Raw genomic sequence first — 23,404 nt, forward strand, 5'->3', positions numbered from 1 at the left:
CCTTTCTAAGCTTCAGCATGATCCTACTCATGGGCTCGTGCCTAGACCTCACTGGCTAGTTCCAACTGTGGTCTGTCTATGAGGTCAACAGGGCCACTCACAGGATTTGATTCTGCTGTCACCTGTAAGCTGTCCAGAAATTATCCCTCCCACACTTCCATACTGGACCCACCCATCTCTCTTCTCATCTGACATAAACTCTTCTCTCCTCTGGTTACAGGAGGAGAACATGTTCTTGAGAGGAAAGAGGAGCCATGCAAAGTATTTTTAACTACAGTGGAATTGGGCAAAATGATTTCTCCACATAATTGTAGCAACTCCATCTAAGTAATCATTTCTAGGTGCCAGGCTGTGTGTCTGCTGCAGTGTCTATTCATTATGATACATTCAAGGTCACCCTCATTTTACAGACAAGAAAACCAAGAGCAATCAACCTGCTTAAGATGACACAATTAATGGGAAACAGTCAGATTTTGAAACTACATCTCTCTGGCTCCAACACCTGAGGGTTTTCCACACACCACAGCACCTCTTTGGAGGCTGTCAGAATATTGGATAATGAAGATATGTACATATAATATATGTAAGGAACCTGGATTCTTGGGCAGGGACCACAGGGAAGCCCATGAACAGATTTCAGGGCATCATGAAACTCTCTAAAGAGTATTTGTTCTAATATACAAAATATTGCCTCTGAGTTTTTCGTGGGAGAGAACTCACTGTTCTCACAGATTCTCAAGTGTGTTAGTGACCTTTGAAAAAGGTTAGGAATCCCTGCATTCAACAAGCATAAAATGGTACCACTAACCAGGGACTGGTGGGTGAGAACTAAGTCATAAAGAAGGTCTTTTTGGACCTTCAAGGTCCAAAGAGAGAAATGGGCAAATGCAAAAATTCCCATCAAGGTGAAGGTAGTAAACTATGTATCCAACCTGGGTACCCAAGAAGCAGAGGCGGAGTTTGGGAATGATTGACAAGGAGGGATTGAAAATGCAGATCTAAGAAGAAAAGCTCATTCCAGATAGAGGCCACCAGGTGGGTGGGTTAGCTGTGGAGGAGGGGAGAGCTGGTTATGTCTGGGGACTCTGCACACACAACTGGCTGTGGAAAGGAGTAGAGGGCTACGGGAGAGGTAATGGTCATACTGTAAAGTCTTAAATTTCCACTAAGCTTCATTTGACTGATAGGAGTCACTTAAAAGAGGAGGATATTAGAGTATGGGCTTAAGAAAATTCAATAAATTCATAATTCAATGATAAAAACCCAGTTGCCAACGACTCTTAATACATTTCCTGGACATATGATTCAGTTTTGTATTAAGAACAAAAGGGAGAAGTCAAGTCTCAGCAGAAGCCTTTGACCACAGACTGGGTGGAGCTACTAAGGAGCAACTTCCTGTAGCTCCAGGCACTAGGCGCAGGGTGCTGCTGCTGAAGGTATTACCCTCTAGGAGATGCTCACTGTAAGCCAGGCTTTGCTAAGCCCTTTCCGTGCCTCATTTCACTTATTCCTTCTAGCAAACCTGTTGGGTAGGCACTGTTATTATCTCCAGTTTGCAGATAGGTAAAGTGAGTCCAGAATGGTTAAGTAATTTGGCCAAGATCATAGGGCTAGGAGGAAGCCCTCTAACCAGGTCTAGTCTCACTCCAAGCCCTTATATTTGCCCCCTGCACACTCCTTGACTAGAAAGGAAAACATAAGTAGTTAGCATGAGCTCCTCCCCTTCTGGGGAAACCCAGCCCAAACCCTTCCAAGGAGGAGTCTCTGATTAGAATTAAAAATATGAATGCATTATCTTTTATTAAAATCCTATTCTCACACATAAAAAAAGTTAGCAAACAAAAAAAAATGATGAATTAGTTCCTTATCAGCAGCCACAGAGTCAGATATTACTATGATTCAATTATTTGATTGGTCAAATGCTTCAAGGTCAAAGATGCAGGTACCAAACATCTGATTAACCACAGGAAACCCTCCTCCCTTCTCTGCATCACCTACCTCCTCTGCCGCCACCTCTAATTTTATTAAGATGACTGTTCCTTCCGATGGAAAGGATGGAAAGGAATTAAGTACTTACAGCCCTGAACAAAACAACTGACTCAAATGCAGAAACTTTGGACCAACACTGAGGGCATTCTTCGGGACGTTTCCTGTTTTCTGATTAGCTAGGCCTGCCTCTCACTAGGTTCTGTGAAGGTCAACAGTGCAGTGATTAACCTAAATGCAGTGATTAACCCGAATGAGGTCCCCAGGGGACTGAATAGCCAATTCACCCTCTTCACGGAGCCCTTTCCTTTGCTGGTCACCGACCAGACAGTACACAAGAGCCTTGCAGTTCAGGTCTCCCAAGACTAACTGCCACTTCTGTGCCAGGTGGCCAGCTATGATGTAGAGATATGACTAACACTTTACCATCAGCTGATTTACAGTAAGAGATTTTCCCTCTATAATGTAGGTGGGCCTCATTCAAACAAACAGTCAAAGACCTTAAGAGTAAAAGCTGATGTTTCCTGGAGAAATTCCACCTCAACACCATTAACATAGAAACCCTGCCTGAGTTTCCAGACTGCTGGCCTGCACCACAAATTTCAGACTTGCCAGTCCCCACAGAAGCTCATTCCCTTCTCTGTCTCTCTCTCTCCATACACACACACACACACACACACACACACACACACACACTCACTCACTCACTCATGCATTCTATTCGTTCTGTTTCTCTGAAGAATCCTGTCTAACCTAACCAATAATAGCAGGAGCCCATGGAAATAATAACACCTACAGTGGTAACACATTTTTATATCCTTTCAAATACACCATATCCTACTGATTCTGATAAGCCTGAAGGGAAAAGGACAGGTGTTGGCCTACCTCTCCAGACCAGACTTGGAAATCAGTGAACTCTCCATTTTTTGAGCTATTGTCTTTGGAAGAAGTAAGACTCAATCACCAGCTCAGACTTCTTATGTGAAAACTAGTGACTTTAGGTGAGATAATATCTAAAGTGTCCTCCAAGTTTAGTGCGACATGAAACTCAGGAGGTGTCCCCAAGTCCTGAGTGGTTAGATTGTGGTGTCTTTCTGAAATGGCTCAAGGAGAAGAAGGAGTGCTGTTTTCAAAGCCTTCCTCACTAGGTGAAGTGAATCAACCAGGTCTCCAGGATCAGCCGTGCATCTGAACTTGATGTCAGGAGTATTTCACCTTTTTTCAGGTTCCAAGGTCAAGGCCTCTTTCTTCTGAGAGATGAACAGTCACGCATCAATTCATCCACCATTTGCCTAAAATTTCACAGACCCCCTGAAGCCCATCCACATGTGGCTAGCATTTATTCAGTGCTCTGAACCAGTCAGAGCTCCGAGTACTTTCCATGAGTTATCTCATTTAATCTTCACAACAACTTAAGTTCTATGATGATCACGCCCAGTTACAAAGAGGGGAAACCAAGGCACAGAGAGATTCAGTAACTTATTCCAGTTAGAAAGTGACAGAACTGGAATTCAAACCTGGCAGATAAGAGACACAGAGCAGTTTCCAGCATTGGAAGATTAATGCTAGGCAGTTACTCCTTAAAGACTGGGACTATATTTTATTAATATTGTTATTCACTCCCGACCCTCAGCCAATGCTTACTAGATAGTAGTTTCTCCATGATTTGAGTGAATTGGACTTTACAAATTCACATAAGTATTATGACCATGGTTGCTTTCATGATTAAGTTAGAGCTTGAATACAAAGTGCTCAACCCCCAGCCTACAGAAAGCACTAAACAAATGAGCTATTAGATGATTTCTCATTATGGCAACAGGGCAGCCCGTTTTGCATACTGCAGGGTTCCCTGTTGTACAACAGGGTGTGCCCAGTGAGGCAGGGACTGCCCTAATGGAATAATTTCCATGTGGCTCCATTCCAGACCTCAGAGGCTGCCTGGGGCAGCTGGCATGTGGGCAGTGACATCCTCCCTGGCAGATAGCCTGGCAGCCATGATCATGGGGTAATTTCCACAATAACTAGGGCCCAGAGATGGCTCTGGGAAGGGTAAGCAGGAGATGTCTCATCCCTCAGGACTTGAGAGGGACAGGGGAGGGGAAAGGCACAGAGTCATGTGGACTACCCAGGGGAACCTACTGGAGTAGTGTTTCTGACTTCACGCTTTCCAATCCTGTCTGCTCCAATGCTCTGGAACGATGTTGCCAAACAGGTTCCAGGAGAAAAACATTTGGGCCAAGTGGGAACCATGATACCAAGAAAGGCTGTTTTGTACATTTCTTTAGCAGCTGCTGATAGCGCTGATACAGAGGAACGCCCAGGCAGAGGCAGGCGAGGTTCCTGCTCCCCTTTCTGCACCCCATGCCCCACAGGCCTCTGGAGATGCCCTTCCAGGAGAGCAAGTTCTCAAATCAAACCCAGATCCTCCAAGGCAACTGCAGTGAGGCCTGTCAATTTGAAAGGCTCATGGAAGCTATTCCCTGAAAGCCAACCCTAGGGAGCAGTTCCATCCTGGCTGTGCCACCTGCAGGGCTCAGGTGGAGCCAGACACCTGAATTGGCTGCTGCAGTGGTGATCTTGTGTGTGAGCATCCGTTCTGGGCCAGGTACTTTAAACACGGGAAGTGTCAGCATGCCCATTTGACAGATGAAGAGACCGAGGTTCAGTGGTGTTAACTGATTTGCTCCAAGATCACAGAACTACTAAGTGGCAGAGTCGAGCTTTAGCCCCAAGTCTGCTTCATTTCCCAACCTGTCCTCTTAACTGCCATTGTAGGCTGAGGGTCCAGGGCGACCTGTGGCTTTTTCAGTCATTATCAGCTCTGTGACTTTGGGCTACTTCCTATGTCCAGATTTATTCATTAATAAAAATTGCTATCTCATGCCAGGAATAATAGCTACCATATATAGGACTTGTCATCTGCCACACACTCTTCTAAGAGCTTGGTAGATGTTACCTATTATCATTATTCTTATTTCAAGGCATAATAAAGTTAAGTTGCATGTCCAGAGCCACCTGCTATCAAGAAACAAAGCCAGAATTTGAATGTAGGCTTTCTGCTTCCTGAGACTCCTAGCCACTCCAGCTTCTGGGTGGCATGTTTCTGAGACCTAATTTATAGAGAATGAATTAAGGCTGGTTCTTGGCAAATTTGCTAACTCCACAGAGGAGATGAGGTCCAGAAGGCATTTCTAGGCCTGAACGTCCTATAACAAGGGGATTAAAAAGTCCACTGGCAGAGGAAGGATCAAGTGAGAAAGCAAGAAAGGGCCCAGGATGCAAGGGACATTGCTATATGTTGGGTTAGAAGCACAACCTGCAATGGCTTCCATCAGACAAGCGTGAGGAGGAGGATCCAGCCCTCTGCCCTCCCCTCCTCTAAAAGGTGGTATCAAGAGAAAATTCAACAGTCACACAAAATAATACTGAAAGCAAAGAACGAGTCAAAAATCTTGTAAATTAGATCCCATTCCTTCTAAGCAGAAAAGGACGAGCTCCATGTGTCCTGGGCCTAAGATGCTGACATTCCGTAATTAATAATCTTGTTAAACAGGATTTTCACTATTGCCAGCAGTTTTATTCCCCTCTCCTCAGACCTCCCTCCTATGCTGTAAGTGGCTTTGACCTCTGGGCTCTTTAGTGAGCTGGTTGTTTGCTGCAAACCTGCGGGAGTGCCGGGAGTCAGGAGTGTTTGTGGGCTGTTGTTTGTCAGTGGAGTCTGGGACAGGGACAGAGGGTAGAACTAAAGCAAGAGAGATGTCAAGCACAGGGAAAGCAAGCCATGCATTTTTCTAAGCAGTGGGAAAATGTATTGGACTAAGAATCTCAAGACCCAGGTTCTGTTTATTCCCTGCCTCTTGTGGGCTATGCAATTTTGACCTCCCTTGATCTTTCTGAGTCTCAATACACTCACCTGAAAAAGGGGGTATAAATACCTGTCTTCATCACCACCTGGTGTTGGGAAGATCAATGCTATGAAAATATTTTATACAATGTAAGGGGTCTGAGAGAGGTGACTTTCACAAAGCATGTCACTATGGGAAGCCATCATAAGGTGGGTGTCTAGCTCAGCCAGGTGCAGTGGTGCATGCCTGTAATCCCAGTGACTTCAGAGGCTAAGGCAGGAGGATCACAAGTTTGAAGCCAGCCTCAGCAATTTAGTGAGGCCCTAAGCAATTTAGAGAGAATTTGCCTCAAAAATTAAAAAAAAAAAATCTGAGAATGTGGCTCAGTGGTTGGGTGTCCCTGGGTTAAATTCCTGGGGCCTGTGCCTAAGCCTCCATCATTGCTTTTTGAATGGATGCATGTTTGAAAGGAGAAAGCAGCAACAATACAAATCAGGGAGAGACAGGAAGTAGCTAGGCAGTGAATTCAGACAGTGAGGAAGGATAAGCAAAAAAATATAACTTTTTATGTTATTTGCATAAGAAAGAAAGATAAGGGGAAATTTTTTTTTCCAATTTCTAAGCTTTACTATTAGGATGAAAAAGATGATCAAGGCAACAAACCAGCAAATCGGTAAAATGAAATGGCACCTCATCCTGACAGTTAAATATTAGATTTTGAATACTTTACATACACTGTTAGGTTTTTAGTTTCCACTGATAAAATGGCTCAAATGTGATTACCAGCGGAACTGATTCACTCCTAAGCTATGTCACCTCTGAGCCTCTGAGTCACTGCAAGTCATAAAGGTTTCATTACCCTGTGGCAAGCTCAGCCCAGGAGGGTTGGGTTTTGTTTTTCTTTTCTTTTTATAGAATTCTTTTGTTCTTGTTGCACTTTCTTCCTCCTGCAGACTGGATCCAAATGTCCCCCACACTGAACAACTCTATCAGTGAAGGGGGCGGAAGCATTCACTTGACTCGGTGGTTGTGGTCCAGGTACTGTGCCATCTCCTCATTCATCCTGAGCTCTGCAAATACAGTCTGGAATCTAGTAAAACCCTGCCCTGTCTCTGCCCCAGATCCCCCATAGGAAAAATGGCGATAAAACAACACCTTCTTCCTAAGAATGAAATGAGGGTTAGGTACTACAGGCAGATGTGTGCTCAGAGTAAGAGCTGAATAAATGGTGGAAGGCCAAGTAATTGTTATTACTCGGGTTGTGCATCCAGCCCATAGTCACTAGAAGATCAAAATAACTGCGTAGACCTTCCTATGTGCTTACACTGTCCTCATGCCAATCTCTGCACCTTGCTTGCAGTTGGGACTATTACCACTCCGTTTTACAGATAAGGCAAGTGAGGTCCACAGGTGCTGGGCCACAGTGAGTGGGCAGCCTGGACTGGGCTGCTGTGGCTGTCTGTTGCTATCTGTGCTGCCTGCTTAGGTCTTCAATAAGCACATGTGGCTATGTGCATTAAAATTAATTAAAACTAATATTAAATTTTCAGTCTCTTGGTCACAGTGGCCACCTTTCAGCAATCAATATTCACATGTGGCTAGTGGCTACCACATTGGACAGGGCAGATCTTGACCATTTCCCCCATCATAGGAAGTTCTTTTGAACATGTGCTCTAACAATCTTCCACATATAGAAAGTGATTGGTGAATAAAGCTTTTTATTTTCACCAAACTGACTACTTGTTTAGACACGATGTGAACCCAGTATAGACCTCTTTTCTAGACTTACAGCTTCACCCTTTATAGGAGCTTAACGGTCCTGTATGGCTACCCTCACTAGATTTGTAATCTTTCTATTTCTTTAGCACATAACCAGGGGCATTAATTTTTCATTTGACAAAGTGCAAAGGGAGGCAGACTTCAAGAAGTAGAGGGAGAATAAACATCTACTTTAAGTCTGGACACCTTAAGTTGATGTTATTTATTTTTATAACCTTTAGAGGAAGATCATATCCCCACTGCAGGTTCCATGCCATTAATTAAGACCAAAGCCTATGTCAAAATCAGAGGTAGGCTGGGGCTCCTCTGACTTCCGGCTTTTGTTGAGATGCAGCTCATGGATTCCAACCAGCCTGTGGAAACCCAAAGTCTTAAATACTTAAGATCAGTTTTGTAGTTTGTGGGCATAGAGATCTGGTCTCATATGGTGCTTATGGTCCATGAATCCCTGATCCAAATGAGTAGAAGAGCCACAATCATTCATTCAGTAATTTATTATTGATTATTTACTGTATACCAGGCATCAAGCCAGGTGCTAGGGAAAGTGACATGGGCCCTGTTCTCACAAAGCTTATGGTCTAATGGAGAGGGCCGGTGTAAATTCAATAAGCCACAAAGGAGTAGAGGATGTCAGGGCAACCTGATTTAGGAAAACTGATCTCCCCACAATGTGCTTCTGGGAGGAGCAGGGTGAACTCTGGTTCCAGCCCTGTCCTCAGGAGCCCAGACCAACAAAAAGACCTGGTACTTCAGGGGACCAAGGCTATTTCCCACATGCCTTCAGCTGTGCTATGGTACCCAGCACAACTTTGGTCACATGGACCTCAAAAGGCCAGCTAAACTGCAGCCATTGTCACTCAGAGCTAACAAGGCAAGTGTGAGCTGAAAGTCCAAGTCAGTGGAGAGTTGCTAAGAATCTACTGTGCCCATAGTCATTAGGATGGCCATTATTAAAACCAGAAAATAACAAAAGTGTTGTCAAGGATGTGGAGAAATTGGAACTCTTGTGCATGCACAGCTTCTAAGAATGTAAAATGGTGCTGCAGCTGTGGGAAACAGTAGAGCAGCTCTTCAGGATGTTAGTACATGTCCCAAAGAACTGAAATCAGGGACACAGGTACTTGTAGCATTGTTTGTAGTAGAATTATTTGTTATAGCTAAAAGGTAGAAGCACCCGTCAGCAGATGAATAGATAAACCAAATGTGCTATATACTTACGATGGAATATTATTCAGCCTTAAAAATGGAGAATATTTCGAGAGATACTGCTACATGAATGAACCTTGAAGGCATTATGCTCAGTGAAATAAGTCTGGCACAAAAGGACAAATACTGTTTGATTTCACTTAAATGAAGTGCTTAGAGTAGTCAAATTCATAGGGATAAAAAGAATGGTCACTGCCAGAGGTTAGGGATAATGGGAATGGCCAGTTATTATTTAATGGGTACAGACACAATTTCAGTTTTACAAGGTGAAGCGTTCTGTTGGTGAATGGATGGTGTTGTTGATGGTTGAAATGTATGCTTTAAAATGGTGAAGATTATAAATGTTATGCATCTTTTACCACAGCTAAAAACAAAGAACCCACTATGTGCCTAATTGAGAGGCCATGGTGCACTCTTATCAATAAATAAGACATGAGCTCTGCCTTCAAGATGCCTGTGCAGCCACAACCAAAGGGCTTCCCACTTATTTTGAAATCTAAGCCTGGGCCACCCCTCAGAAAGGTCCGTTAGGGTTCTGTATGATCCCAGCAGTGGGAAAGAAATGGGTATAAAAGGAGCATCTGTCATATAACAATTATGTGTCAGGCTCTATGGTAAGAGCTTTAGATATTTTCTCTCTATTGATCCTTACACTGTTTCTTTTTTTAATATTTAATTTTAGTTATAGGTGGACACAATGTCTTTATTTTACTTTATGTGGTGCTGAGAATGGAACCCAGTGCCTCATGCACACCAGGTGGCTGCTCTACTTCTGAGCCACAACCACAGCCCCGTCCTTACATTATTTCTGTGAATTATATCCTATTCCCCCCACTTGATAGATGAGGAAATGAAGGTTCAGAAATACAGTTGCCCAGTGACAATTTCCTAGTAATAAAACCAGAAATTAAATTTAACCTGCCTTTTCCTAAGGTCATCCTTTTCCATCTATTGTGTTGATCATAGAAAAAAGGAGTCTCTTCGTGTAGGATGTTAGGTCAATTAGCAGATTAAAGATGCAAAGAGCCAGGACAGTGGTGCAAACCTGTAACCGCAGGAGACTGAGGCGGGAGGCTGAGGCAGGAGGATCACAAGTTCAAAGCCAGCCTCAGTAATTTAGCAACACCCTAAGCAATTCAGTGAGACCCTGTCTCTAAGTAAAATATTTAAAAGGGCTGGAGATATGCCTCAGTGGTAAAGTAACCCTGGGCTCAATCCCTGGTACAAAAAAAAAAATAAAAACCCAGAGCAAAGAACAGGTCAAGTCCTTGAACTAGGAGATGGACTGAGTTCTAGTCCCTCAGAAGCTCATCCTGTGCATTAGACACATCTGGTATACCTGTTTGTCCTGGGCTTCCATGTCCTTTAACCACAGCTGATTGGACCAGGTATGAACATATGACCAAAATGGAGCCAACTAGAGTCTGTCTCTCAAAGACCTCAATGAGGAGACACTAACAGTGTAGTTAGGGTCCAGTCAGGATCAAGTCACCTGGTGGTGACCCAAAACCCACACAAGAGGCCTCAGTAAGGTAGCCAATGTGCAGAGAGGTAAAGGCTGCCAAGTGCAGAGAAAAACTGAGGCCTGAGGCTACACAGTCTCTGGGAGAGAGGGAGAGAGTACTAATGACTCCTTGCCGGACATGATGATGTCTCCCGTGAGGCCCGGGATTTGGATTCTGAGAGATTTCTCTCTAACTTTAGAAAAACTCCCAAGATTTTCTTGAACCAGCTTGAGTGTGTCCCTTGTCATTAAACAATTCCAGACCATGACACCTTCCGTCCTGGGTCCAACAGTGGCATAGAGAGAGGAAGATCTTCTATGTATGAGACCCTCATCTTAGCCTGACCTTTGGGAAGACAGAAAATTGGTTTTCAAATATCACTGTCAAATTCTAAGCCTTTCTTCTATCTCCAGATGGCCTCCTTCCCTCCTGTCTCAGGTGGCTAAAGCCCCCATGTTGACCTCTCACAGTGCCGCCCACCTGATTGAGAGGAGGCCAGGCAGTGTGAGGAAGGAGGGCCTGCTCAGTCTGCCTAATATGGTTTTCTTATTGATTTAAATCAATCAGCTTCTTCCTTCGTAACTTTCCTTTATTAGTTCCTTCTGATTCCAGCCCAAGAATGACCTCCCTCTGCCCTGGGAAACATTTGTCTCAACTTGTAAACTTTCTAAGTTGTCTCCCTGACTATTTCTCATCAGTTACTCATATATCACTGCCTGGGGGCTCCTCAGTGGTTGACAAGTCCAGTGCAAGCCATGGCCATACCAGGCCCCATGGTCAACCTCACCACAGAGGAATGTGGTCTCTGGACTTTCTGTGCTGTTCCCAAACCTGGAAAGTTCTTTTCCCCATTCTTTATGTCTAGTTTTCACTCATCCTTTATGACCAAGTCAAATGACACTTTCTTCACAAAGCTCTTCTCTCTTCCATCTAATTTTAAATTATAATTTTGGCATGTCTATTCTCCTAATTCATCCAAGAGTTCTAACTAGTTGGTCTTCTGGATCTAGAATCATGTCATGAGTATTTTTCAAGCCTTGGTTTCCTTACATACTGAAGTAACTGTTATCAAATAAATTTAGGGCAATTTAGGGATTCCCATGTGTAAAGTCACATGTATCTTCATTTGATCCTCAAACAACTCTGGGAGATAGGAGGCCTTATTAAAAAACACTGAGGCTGGAGATTGCATTTGATCATGAATAACTAGGTAGCAAGAGGTAGCAACTAGAATCCTCATGCAGGCATCCCAGGCTCCAAAGCTCAGAGTCTTTGCATTCTAATGCCCAATAAGAAGTTAGCTGATAAGGCTTACGGTACCAGATGTCCCATAGTTATTTCTTAGTGAGAACTGTGTTCAAAGTACACCCTTGTCCAACAGAACAGCTGTTGAATGGAAATCACACAGTGGGTAAGGTAACTAGTGTCATATCATGGCGTTATGAGTAGTGTGTGTATTATAGACCATTGAATGCTTCACACAGGAATTTTCAAAACATTTTTCTCGCTGGGAACAAGAATGCAAAGTGTCTAAGACACTAGTTTGCTCCCGGATCGCAGGTGCTGGGAACTGGTTGTGTTCAGGGTTCAGGAATGTGTGAAGTGGCTCTTTGCCAAGTCTCATCCACAAAGCACCTGAGAGAACAGTAAGTGTAATTCTGGCTGAATGAGGAGCTTGGCTAGCTTCCCATGGTCCCTCTCACAACTAAGAATCAATGACTTTATTACACCAAGATGTCTCCAATCTCCAGCCAGCTCTTTGCTTTCAGGGGCAATACCTAAAATATATATATATATATATATATATATATATATATATATATAACATCAATGATGTGTCAGGTTTGCAGAAATTATAAAAACACCATGCCTCGTGACAGGGCCAGATCCTAGGGGGATGGAAAAACTCATCAATAATCAGAAAAGAAACATAAAACCCGAAAAATATCAACATCTCTGGCTGAGAAGATGAAGGTAAAATATGCTGTGGAGGAGGAAAGGGAAAACAAGGCATATTAATCAATTTCTAAAAGGCTATTGGGCCTTTGTAAATGGCCGAGAGTCTCAGAATGTGCCTTTGGGAAGTGTACCTTTGAGAGTTTCTATTCTTCAACAGGGTGGGGCCACTGTCCTTTAGCAGTGAGTCTCCAAGCCCTGTTCTCCCGGAAGGGACCAGAATGACTCAGTAGATGAAACACTTTTGCCTTCCTGAGTGTTTTGTCAATACAATACGCTGGTCCTACTAAAGTACCTGCATGCCGTGGCTCTCATTTGAGCTGTGGAAATTTTCTGGACTAGTTCCTTGAGGTGTCCTGGGTAACCAAATTTCTATGTGGGTAATTCACTGAGAGCCTTCACAGACCACAGTGAATGAGACCCATGAGCTCTTTCTCCCATCATACTCCAACAGTTCTAGATGGAATCTGGCAGCTTTCACGCTTCTATAAAAGTTTTTTTTCCAAAAAGTATTCAGGATTTTGAATATTCCTAACACAGAATTTTAAAATGTCCAAGGTGATAGATCTGCCAGTTATCCTGATCTGAACATTACACATTATATGCATGTACCGAAATGTTGCACTAAACCCCACTAATATGTGATTATTGTGTGTCACCCCAAAAAACCACATTCAAAACCAATTTTTTAAAATAGGGAATAAGAATATATATATGGTTTGTTTGTTTCCTCTCAGTGTTAATGTCCTTAAGTGGAAAAAAAAATCAACTGTACAATTTCAAATAATAAAATGGTTCTTGCTAAAAATAGGCAAGTCTCAGGGCTGGGGATGTAAGCTTAGTGCTGGAACACTTGTCTAGCATGAGTGAGGCCCTGGGTTCAATTCCAAGTACCACAAATAAATTATTTAGTTAATTTAAAATAGAGAAGTGATAATTTAATTAAAAATAGAGAAGTGATAAGTCTTTATTGGATAAATCACAACCTTTGAGGATCTCTATAGAATTATTCCCTTTCAGGTAAGCCATTACTGGCCCATATATTTTGGTGCTGGGGATTGAACTTGGGGGTGCTGGGGACTGAACTTAGTCTCCAACTTGAGATCCTCCTGCCTCAGCCTCCTGAGTTGCACTCACATCACCCGGCTTGCCCCATTTTTTGAAAGAAGAAAAAAGGATTCTCAGGAAGGTAAAGTGGTTTACTGAAGACTACAAAGTTTGACACACTAATTAGAAGGAGGTTATAGAAATATCTAGGCTTGCACTCCCAAAACATGTCCAAGTAAAGCCAATCATGATAGTGCACACCTGTAATCCCAGTGGTTCAGGAGGCTGAGGAAGGAGGATTGCAAGTTCAAAGCCAGCCTCAGCAATTTAGTGAGGACCTCAACAAATTAGTGAGACCCTGTCTCAAAATAAAAGATAAAAAGAGCTGGGGATGCTCAGTGGTAAAGCATCCCTGGGTTTGATCCCTGGTATTTAAAAACAAAAAAGTCCAAATGAAATAATTAGAATCTCAAAAAATAAGTAATAACCTAACACTTGGTGGCCATTTAGACAGTAGCAGCAGTCATTTCTCCAAGAAAATATCTGCGGGAGGCTAGAAGCAAGAGAAAATGCTGGCAGATGGAATAGACAGAATGAGGAAACTGCTACAGTAGCAACCCCACCACTTTCTCCAGGAAATGAACATTGTTTATGAATGTAATGTTGCCACATGCTGCCACATCATGAATGCACAACATTATAAAGTATACAAGAAAGTTCCTCTGGACCAACTGTTCAAGAGATTTGACACAGAACAAGGAGGAGTCAAAGGGGAAATGTAAGTTCATGGCAATATCCACTCACACAAAACCACAGACAACAGAGTCAGTCCTTCAGCAAGGCAAACATTCACAAAAATGGCACTTCACGGACATCCACTGCTGTATTGTTGCTAGCAGGTAGCAGTGACTGGAAGAACTTGCATGTCTATAGCACAAGACTGAGAAATATTTAAATCAAATCAGTCAGCAGGTAGTAATTGTGGAAGACAGAGGGTGGGGTGGGAACATATAATCCCTTTTGGATTGTTCATTTGCTTTATTTTTACATGCATTAGTTTTTACTTAAAAAATGATTTTATGCCCAGTCAGTAATGATATTTAGCCAACAACAGACTATATATATGATGGTGTTCCCATAAGATAATCTTATGTAGTGACATCATAGCTGTGTTCATAGCTGAGTGGTGACACATTTCTCAGAATATGTCCTCATTGTTAACTGATGTGTGAGTTTTTTTCTCTGATTGTTTTAAGAATAGCTTGAAGATATGATGTCCTTTTACCCTAATGCTTCAGTCTCTCTCTCTCTCTCTCTCTCTCTCTCTCTCTCTCTCTATATATATATATATATATATATATAGATATAGATATAGATATAATATATATATAGATATAGATATAAATATAGATATAGATATAGATGTATAGATGTAAGTTTGTATTTATGTATGAATATGTGTATGTGATATGTATAACAAAGTGAACGTGGGAGAGAGAATAAAGACAATGTAGTAAAATTTTGACATGTTAGGAATCTGCAGGATTCATAGAAACCAGGAATCTTTGTTCCAGTTTTTCCTCTTTCTCTATGTATATGTGTATAATCCTTTTGCAACTTTTCTCTAAGTCTGAAATCATAGAAAAATAACACAATGCAAAATTTTTTAAAAGGTTCAAAAATATTGTATTATTTAAGTTTAAAAATTTTTTAAACCTGTCATGTCTTGGAAAATAGTAATGTCTTAGAGTTGATAGAGGTCCCAGAAGCCTGTGTAGTCTACTTCCTGCTGGATTTGGCTTTGTAGCTCAGCTGCCTAAGTGGAACTCAAGAGAGAAAGGCCACCTCTGGCTCATAGGGCCTTCTGGCCTTAAGATCAGAGCTGATTCACTGACCTGGTGCATGGACAAGGAAGTAAAAAAAAAAGAGAGAGAAGCCTGGTGGCTTCCATAATCTACTTGGGCCCCACTAAATACCAAGGACAGTTGCACAACAGAGATTGCAGTAGCCCCCAAATCCTCCTGGCTCATACCAGACCTTGAGCAACTTAACAGTCAGCCTCAGATGAGCCTGAACCCAAAAGACTGAGGTCAATTCCAAATCAGTTGGTTGTCAGTACAGCACATTCTCAGCTGCAGTGTAGCTACAGTCTCCGCTATGGTTTGCACAGGTGTCCCCCCAAAAGCACATGTTATAGGTTTGTTTTCTGTGGTGCAATTGGGAAAAGGTAGAAACTTTAAGAGGTAAGCCCTAGTAAGAGGTTTTAGATCTTTGGTGGTATGCGCTTGAAGAGATTGTTGGGGCCCTGAATGTGTCTGTCTGTCTGTCTCTCCCCCTCTCTCTCTCTCTCTCTTTGTTGTTCCCCATGATGTAAGAAGGTTTGCTCTGCCACCTGCCCCAACCATGATGTACTCTCTGACACCATCGTTAAAGGTCTACAAGTAATAGATCTGCTCAGTCATTGACTGGACCCTCCAAAACTGTAAGTCTAAATAAATCTGGTCTCTTCATAAGTTGATCATCTAGGGTTAGTTGTTAAAGTAACAGAAAAATGACTTACACAGCCCCACAGTGTCTACACAAGCACTAACCCACCTCTTGGCTGTGCTTCCTGTCATCTTATGGTCTGAGAAGAGCTGCTTACTGCTCGGATCTGTCTGCTTTATGTACTCAAGAGGCAAAAATGTTTACACATTTCAGTTAACACGTGGACTTTCTTTGGTGACACACTGATATTCTCTTAGGGCTTCTATATCTTCCAAACTACACGCTACCCCACTCCACACCACAATGCACATCTGGCTTTGCTCCAAGTTCCCAGTGATAAACATTATCATGATATAATGTAAGTATCCTCAGAACTATTAAGACTTAATATTACTTAATTTTATACAATGCTCAAAGTTGTGAGGGGCACAACTGGGAAGGATTTGCTATCACTAATATTGTAAGCCACTGGGGAAGATTGAAAGCAAGAAAAATGCCATATTCATTGCTATAACCCCTCCAGCACCTAAGGAACATCTCCCATGTCTTGCTGAGAGCTTAGGTTCAATACATGGAATCCATCCCCTCTATTCCATAGCTGAGAAATTTGAGATCCAGCTGTTAAATCTGGGTTAACTAAGGTCATCATATACTTAGCTAAAAAGTCAGCTGTTGTCCAGATGTTCCTACACCGAGTTCAGTGTTCTTTCATGTGTCAGATTGCTTGTTAGATGAATGAATGAATGACTTTACCATTCCATGTGTACAACCAAAAGATACCAGAAAAGACACTAAAGTTAAATAATCTAGCAAATGCAATTGTTTGGATAGACTATATTTTCCCATTAGTTTTCCATTTTCCACTACGTGTTTTTATGTTCAGAGCCTTAGACATAGGTTTAGTCATTTAAATATTTTAACTAAGACATATACATCTGACAAATCAGATTTCAATAACGTTAGTTCTAACTCCTTTATAATCTATATTGTTTGCTTTAAACAATGACATCACCAGATTGAGCCCAATATATTTTTACATGTCTTTACATGCCAATGGTGAAGAATGCAAACACTCCATGTTATATCCCTAGTATAAAAAAAAAGATTTGAAAATAACTAATACATGCAAATGAACTCTGACATAACATGATTACAAGACATTCGCTAGCCAGATGTTTAAACCACATCCTAGTTTAAGAATACAAATTTTGACCAGGTACAGCGTTATACATGTGTAATCCCAGCTCCCCAGAAGGCTGAAGCAATATGATCTCAAGTTCAAGACAGCCTGGGCAACTCAGTCAGATACTATCTCAAAATAAAATTTAAATTTAAAAAGGCCTGGGGATGTAGCTCAGTGGTAGATTGATTGCCTAACAAGTGCAAGAACCTGGCTTCAGTCTCCTGTCCAAGGAGAAGGAGGAGCAGGAAGAGGAGAAGGAGGAGGAGGAGAAGGAGGAGGAGGAGAAGGAGGAGGAGGAGAAGGAGGAGGAGGAGAAGGAGGAGGAGGAGAAGGAGGAGGAGGAGAAGGAGGAGGAGGAGAAGGAGGAGGAGGAGGAGGAGGAAAAGTCTTCAGATCTTTCATTTTCTTGCTCATCCTGAGAATTAGAGGTTTAAGAATAAAACTAGGGATAAAAAATGGAAACAAGAACCTAGAAAGGGATCCATTATCCAGAAATTATAAGAGAGAAGTAGGCAAGCTCCTGGAGGAAGAGGAAAATGGTAGAGGAGCAGTCAGGAAATGTGCCTATCAAAGCTCCCACTCTCTCTGCCTCATCCCTGACCCCTGCCAAGAAGTGAGCTGGCAATCTTATCATGACCAAACAGAAATGGGCAAACAGAAAAAGTGTAAAGCCCCCAAACCCAGATTTAGACACACCTCTCCAGCCAAAGCCAACAAATCATACTGCCTGGGGACAGGCCATCATACCAGCCACACCCGACCCCCTTCCCTGCCATCACTATTAAATGTTACAGAAAAAATATGCTTGCAAGTTCAATGGGCCTTTTTAAGATGATCTAGTCTAAACTTTCCTCTCCGGTATTGCAGAAGAAAAACTCAGAGAAATGAAGTCACTTGCCCAAGGTCATTCAACAAGATAGAACCAGATTCCCAAGCAACCTACGTGCTGTTCAAAGCTCCTGCTCTAAGCAGTTTAAAAGGTACAGAACCTATGAAAACACCCCAACCACTTAGAAATGGAGAACAAGTACAAAGAGGCACAAAATAAGGCAAAAACAAACTAATTCAAAAAGTTAACTTCACCTAACCCACCAGAAGCCCAGTGACAATAAAAATAGCATGGGGCTGCTTAATAGAGTTCCTCCAACAGTTTATTTAATGGCTTCTTTTTCCTATTTATCCCTTTCTCCAAGGCAGAGAAAACTGAAAAATGCATGCAAGACTATTGAAACTCTCACTTTGAACCCACGCAGACTTTACTGACACCTGAAGTTAAGGGATTAGCAAGTAAGCATTTTCTCCGAAGGGTTTACCGAAATCACACTATTAAAACTAAGATGTCAGGTCATTCAATGAGCCTCAAAGCCCTGGGGAAAAATCTAAAACCCTCACTGCAGACAGTCCTCTCCCTTGACCTGCCCAGGCTGTGCTTTCTCAGCCAACTAAAGGCAGACTTTTAAAAGTATGTGACCCAGGCACAGGGCTTCAGAAAGAGAAGAAAACTTTTCCTTACCCTTAAAAATTACAGAAACGATGGGATCCGGCTTCCCAAATTTCGTTTTAGGGATGTTACTGGCAGATTCCACGATCACCCGGAGCATGGCTCTTGCTTGGCAGAAAGTAAGTTTCAGCGATCGAAGTTGGGAAGGCGCGGCGCTGGAGCTCCGGCCCCTCCACCCGGGACAGAATTTGTCTCCCAGAGGAAAGGGAGGGTTTCTCCCAGAGAAGAGCGAAGGGGGAAAGGCGAATGGGTGGGTCTCTGACGGAATATTTACTGAAGGCAGTGTGTGTAAACTGATACCCACGCTCCCCGGGTCTGCGCAGTGCCGCAGGCACCGACTTACGAATTCAGAAAATGTGGAAGTGAAATGGACAAAACCTCAATGAAAAATAATTTTGTGCAGCAAATGAAACTTCAATGGAATTGGCTAATAAATGCAGGCAGGTCAGGAAACCACTAAATGTTGCTGCTCTTTAATAAAATAAATCTTGAAACAGAATTCATTGCTTTTCTGTCACCTCTTTCATTCTTCACTGACTTTCCTGCAGTTTTCAAACTTTGCTTAGTCGTTTTAAAAAAATTCTTACTTTTGCCATTTCTTCTCGTAGTGTTGAACACACCCACTCGGCAACCACTTACAGACAGCTCTTGAAAAGCAGTTAAAAGTCGCCCCCTGCAGTATGGCAAAGAAACAACTGTCTATGGCAAACAAACCCAATCCAGGCACAGGGGTGTACAGGATTACAAAAATTGGTGTTTGCGGGGCTGATCCTTTGCATTACAAAAGGATTTACCTTCAGAAGAGAAGGTCCATCAAATCCTGGCCCATTGAATGCTGCTAACAGTCTTCTATGAAAATGGAAATGAAGGAAGTGGCTCTTGGAGCTGTTTCTGGACCTACCCCCGAGTAGTGTCTTCAGTCCCAGAGGAAGCAGTAAAGCAATACATTCTGGTGTTGAAGGTCACAAGAGAAGATGTGGGGTTAACACATGAGTCCCCACTTTACCCCTTGGAGCTACATCACTTCCGCAAGTTTCAAAACCACTACTCTTCCTCAGTTTCCCTGTCTGTAATATAGACATAAAGTTGTAAGATAAAGGTCACGTGGGGACTGGCACGAAGAATGCAGTCAATTATACATATAAACCCTGGAAGTCCATGCTTATTCATGATTTTCATAGCATTACCATTAATGCAAGTTGGCTTTAACTCAGGTTATCACTGAAGAAAAGGACAAATCATGGTAAAGAAACATAGAACTTCTTTTCATTTCTTTTCATATGAACATATACCTAAGACCCATCTGTAAGCAAACACTTCTAGTGTGCTGAAAAACTATGTTTTAACCTACAGAATTCTGTCTCAGTGAATTTCTCAAAGCCCTACACAATCTGGGCATGGTGGCATACGTGCCTGTAATCCCAGCAATTCTGGAGGTTGAAGCAGGAGGATTGAAAATTCAAGGCCAGTCTTAGCAACTTAGGGAGAGCCTGCCTCAAAATTTAAAAGGGCTGGGGATGTAGTCCTTCACTGATAAACATTCCTGGGTTTAATCCTTAGCATTGATTTAAAAAAAAAAAAACCCTCACATAAAGCAAGAACCCAATTATCCAATGCTAAACACATTAAACACTACTGAGTTTAGTGGACACATAAAGAGTTTTAGTGGAATTGCTTGAGCAAAGAGTGCAAGCATTTCTTCACCTTTACTGGGCAATTATAATTGTATTCCAGTGTGCTTGCAGTGTTTATGCTAACGCGGTGGTGTATGAGCCTTCTGGTAGTTCTTCCACCTTTGTTACACTAAAGAATGTTAGATTTTTACCGATATGGTCATCTGGTGAGCATATAGCAGTATTTCATTGGACATTTAATTTGCATTTTACCTATTCATGTGGGGAAAAGAAACATGATCTCTAACCTTACATGATATATAATAAATTACAGTTGGAATTTAAATAAGGAAGATAAAAACTTGAAAGATAATACAGAAAAACATCTTTATGATCCCAGGGTAGGAAATTATTTTTTAATAGGAAAAAAATCATAAAGGAAATAATGATAAATTCAATCATACTAAAAATCACAAACTACAAAGGGCCAGTGTCTAAAGCACATAAACAACTCCAGCAAATTAGTAAGAAAAACACTCAGAGCTCAATGGAAAAATAGGTAAATGAAAATATGAGAAGGTACTCAACCTCATTAGTAATCAGGAAAATGTAAATTCCAACACCAAAGAGATACTATTCTATAGTCACCAGATGGCCTAATATGGGAAGGCCCAACACTTCCAAGTGCAACAAAATGCAGCGCCACAGGGAGTCTCACACACTGCTGGTGAGTGGTGCAATCAGCAGTAGATTCTTACAGATTTTCTCTCATCATAATCATGTAATTTGCAAATAATGCCTACTTTGCTTCTTTCTTTCCAATTCTCATGCTTACTCTATTTTTCCCTTTTATTTCTGTTCGGGTGAGATTTCTCATTACTGTCATCCTATACTTTTTCCCTGTTTCAAAGGGAAAGATATCCACATTTCATTATTCAGCATGTTGTTTGCAATAGGCTTTTCATAATTAGCCTTTTTAAGGCTAAAGGAATTCTTTTTTATTCCTAGGTTGCTAAAACTTTATAAAATAAGTGAGGTGGCATTTTATCAGATGATTTTACTCAATATATTGAGATGGTCGTATTATTTTTGTGTTTAATGTGGTGAATTACATTTATATTTTGATGTTAAACTAACCTGCATTCCTGAGATAAACCCAACTTGGTTCTCTTATCTTATGCTTTCCTATTGCTAAATCTGGGTTCCTAATATATTTAAATATTATTTGTAACTTTTGCATCTGTGTTTATGAATATGATTGATTGTAATTTCCCTCCCTCCTTTTGTCCTTGTCAAGCTTTGACATCAATCAAGGTTATGCTAGTATCATAGAATGAGTTGGCATGTGCTGCTCCTTTCTCTATTCTTTGGGAGAGTTTTTGAATTTGGAATTATTTCTAAGTTATTTTATAAGAGCTGTACATGTATTTATTTTAAAGAATCAAGAAATCCTACCAGGTTATTACAAAATTAGTGGTTCCTCTATTCTGGCAGCTATTTCCACTCCCAGAGTTCCCTACTTTGAGCTCTTTCCTCAGATCATTTTGGTATTGATATGTTTTATATTTATTTATTTATTTATTTGGTACTGGGGATTGAATCCAGGAAGACTTTACCACTGAGCCACATCCCCAGCGCTTTTTAATTTTTATTATTTTATTTTGAGACAGGTTCTTGCTAATTTGCTTTAGGGCCTTGCCAAATTGTTAAGGCTGGCCTTGAGGTTGTGATCCTCCTGCCTCAGTCTCCCAAACTGTGGGATTACAGACTTGAGCCATCATGCCCAGCTCTACTTTAAAAAAAATTTTTCCCTTTCAGGATCATCTGTTTGTTTCCTAATAAAGAAAGTGAAGACCTACTTAACTTCTGCCACCTCTCCTTAATCTGCCCACGTATGCCTACCTTTTCTGTATCTTCTCTCCCCTAAGTAGATATATCATAAATTTGCTTAGATCAAATGCATATATATATATATATACTTATTTAATATCTTTGTTTTATTTATTTTATTTTTATGTGGTGCTGAGGATGGAACCCAGTGCCTCACACATGCTAGGTGAGCTCTGCTGCTGAGCCACAACCCCAGCCCTCAAATGTTTATATTACTGTGACTCTGTAAACACTATTCACAACTAAGCTGAGAAGTATACTGTGATGTGCTTCATGGTTTTTTTTTTTCTGTTTATTTCTTTCTGAAGTTTTTTTTTTTTTAAATAAACTCTCTCCAATTGTGCAAATTTCTCCACATGTCTAAGCTCGTTAGGAATCATATTAATCTTATGTTCTTGAAGAATCTGCTCCTAGAGTCTTCTGAACTCCTGTGGTTGGAGTGGTTTTGCTCTGAGCCGCTGCATGGCTACTGTCCCCAGTCTTCCCTTCCCCATTGTCTATTCCCTATTTGGGGTTCTATGTCTTCTTCTTTCTTGTGTTGCTGAAGCATGGACCTTCTATGTCTCAACAGCATCATTCTCTTATATTTAATCAACTGTTTGGCTGGCACAGAAATCCAAGTTCAAAAGCATTGCCTCCCATTATTTGAAAGCATTGCTCTTTTGTCTTCTGGCTTCCCATGTAGCTCCCCATCTCTAGGAGATATCACATGTCTTCTCCACCTGTTGCTCTGTGACTTGCTTGTTTTTCTATGAGAAGCATGTTGTTCTCCACCCCATGAGTGGCAGACATGGCTGTGGGACTGGCTTTAGTGGAATTTGAGAGTGTGATAGATGCCGCAGTACACCACCCACATACCCTCCAGGAATTAAGAATTTTTATCCCCAGCTGCTGGGAAGTCTGCCAGATATCTCAGCTGTTAGACCTCTTTGGAGATTACCAGCCCTGAATAAGGCTGTCTCACCCAAGATCATGTCTCCCTCCAACAGCAGCCTACCTCCCAAGGCTGATCAGCGCAGGGACATAAAGGTTTGTCCCCCTTATCCCAAGTGGTGACTATGTGAGGGCCATCTTAGACCCTGACCCCACATGAGGCTGGTGTCAGGACTGCATCACTTCAAATCCTTCTTCCTTTTCCTCCCTTCTATGATGCCAATCTCAAGAATATGTCCTAAGAAATGTCTTATATGACTAATCTACATTTCAGAATTTTTCCCTGGGGAATTCAGTCTGTCACAGTTGGTACCAGAAGTGGTTCAAGAAAGTTTGGATCAAGAAAATAGATTCTAATGTGGATTTGGGGCTTGACAGTGGGACAATATTCAGAATTAAATCCCAACCTATCTCCTGGGGGATGGGCAAGGCCTCCTACAGACAGGAAGGAACAACATCCTAAATAAATTGTA

General features: G+C 41.7%; 1 protein-coding gene across 2 annotated transcripts in view; it reads right to left on the reverse strand.

Moving 5' to 3' along the window:
• The window catches only part of Myof (myoferlin), a 147,892-nt gene extending 129,195 nt beyond the window's left edge, over positions 1–18,697 (reverse strand). For both annotated transcript variants that reach the window (XM_026397342.2, XM_026397341.2), the window contains exon 1: positions 18,508–18,697. In XM_026397342.2, coding sequence (XP_026253127.1) covers positions 18,508–18,595 — 88 coding nt within the window. In that variant the 5' untranslated portion in view covers positions 18,596–18,697. The remainder of the gene's footprint in view (positions 1–18,507) is intronic.
• Positions 18,698–23,404: the final 4,707 nt, after the last annotated feature.

The sequence above is a fragment of the Urocitellus parryii genome, chromosome 5, assembly GCF_045843805.1.
Source record: "Urocitellus parryii isolate mUroPar1 chromosome 5, mUroPar1.hap1, whole genome shotgun sequence".
Taxonomy (NCBI): domain Eukaryota; kingdom Metazoa; phylum Chordata; class Mammalia; order Rodentia; family Sciuridae; genus Urocitellus; species Urocitellus parryii.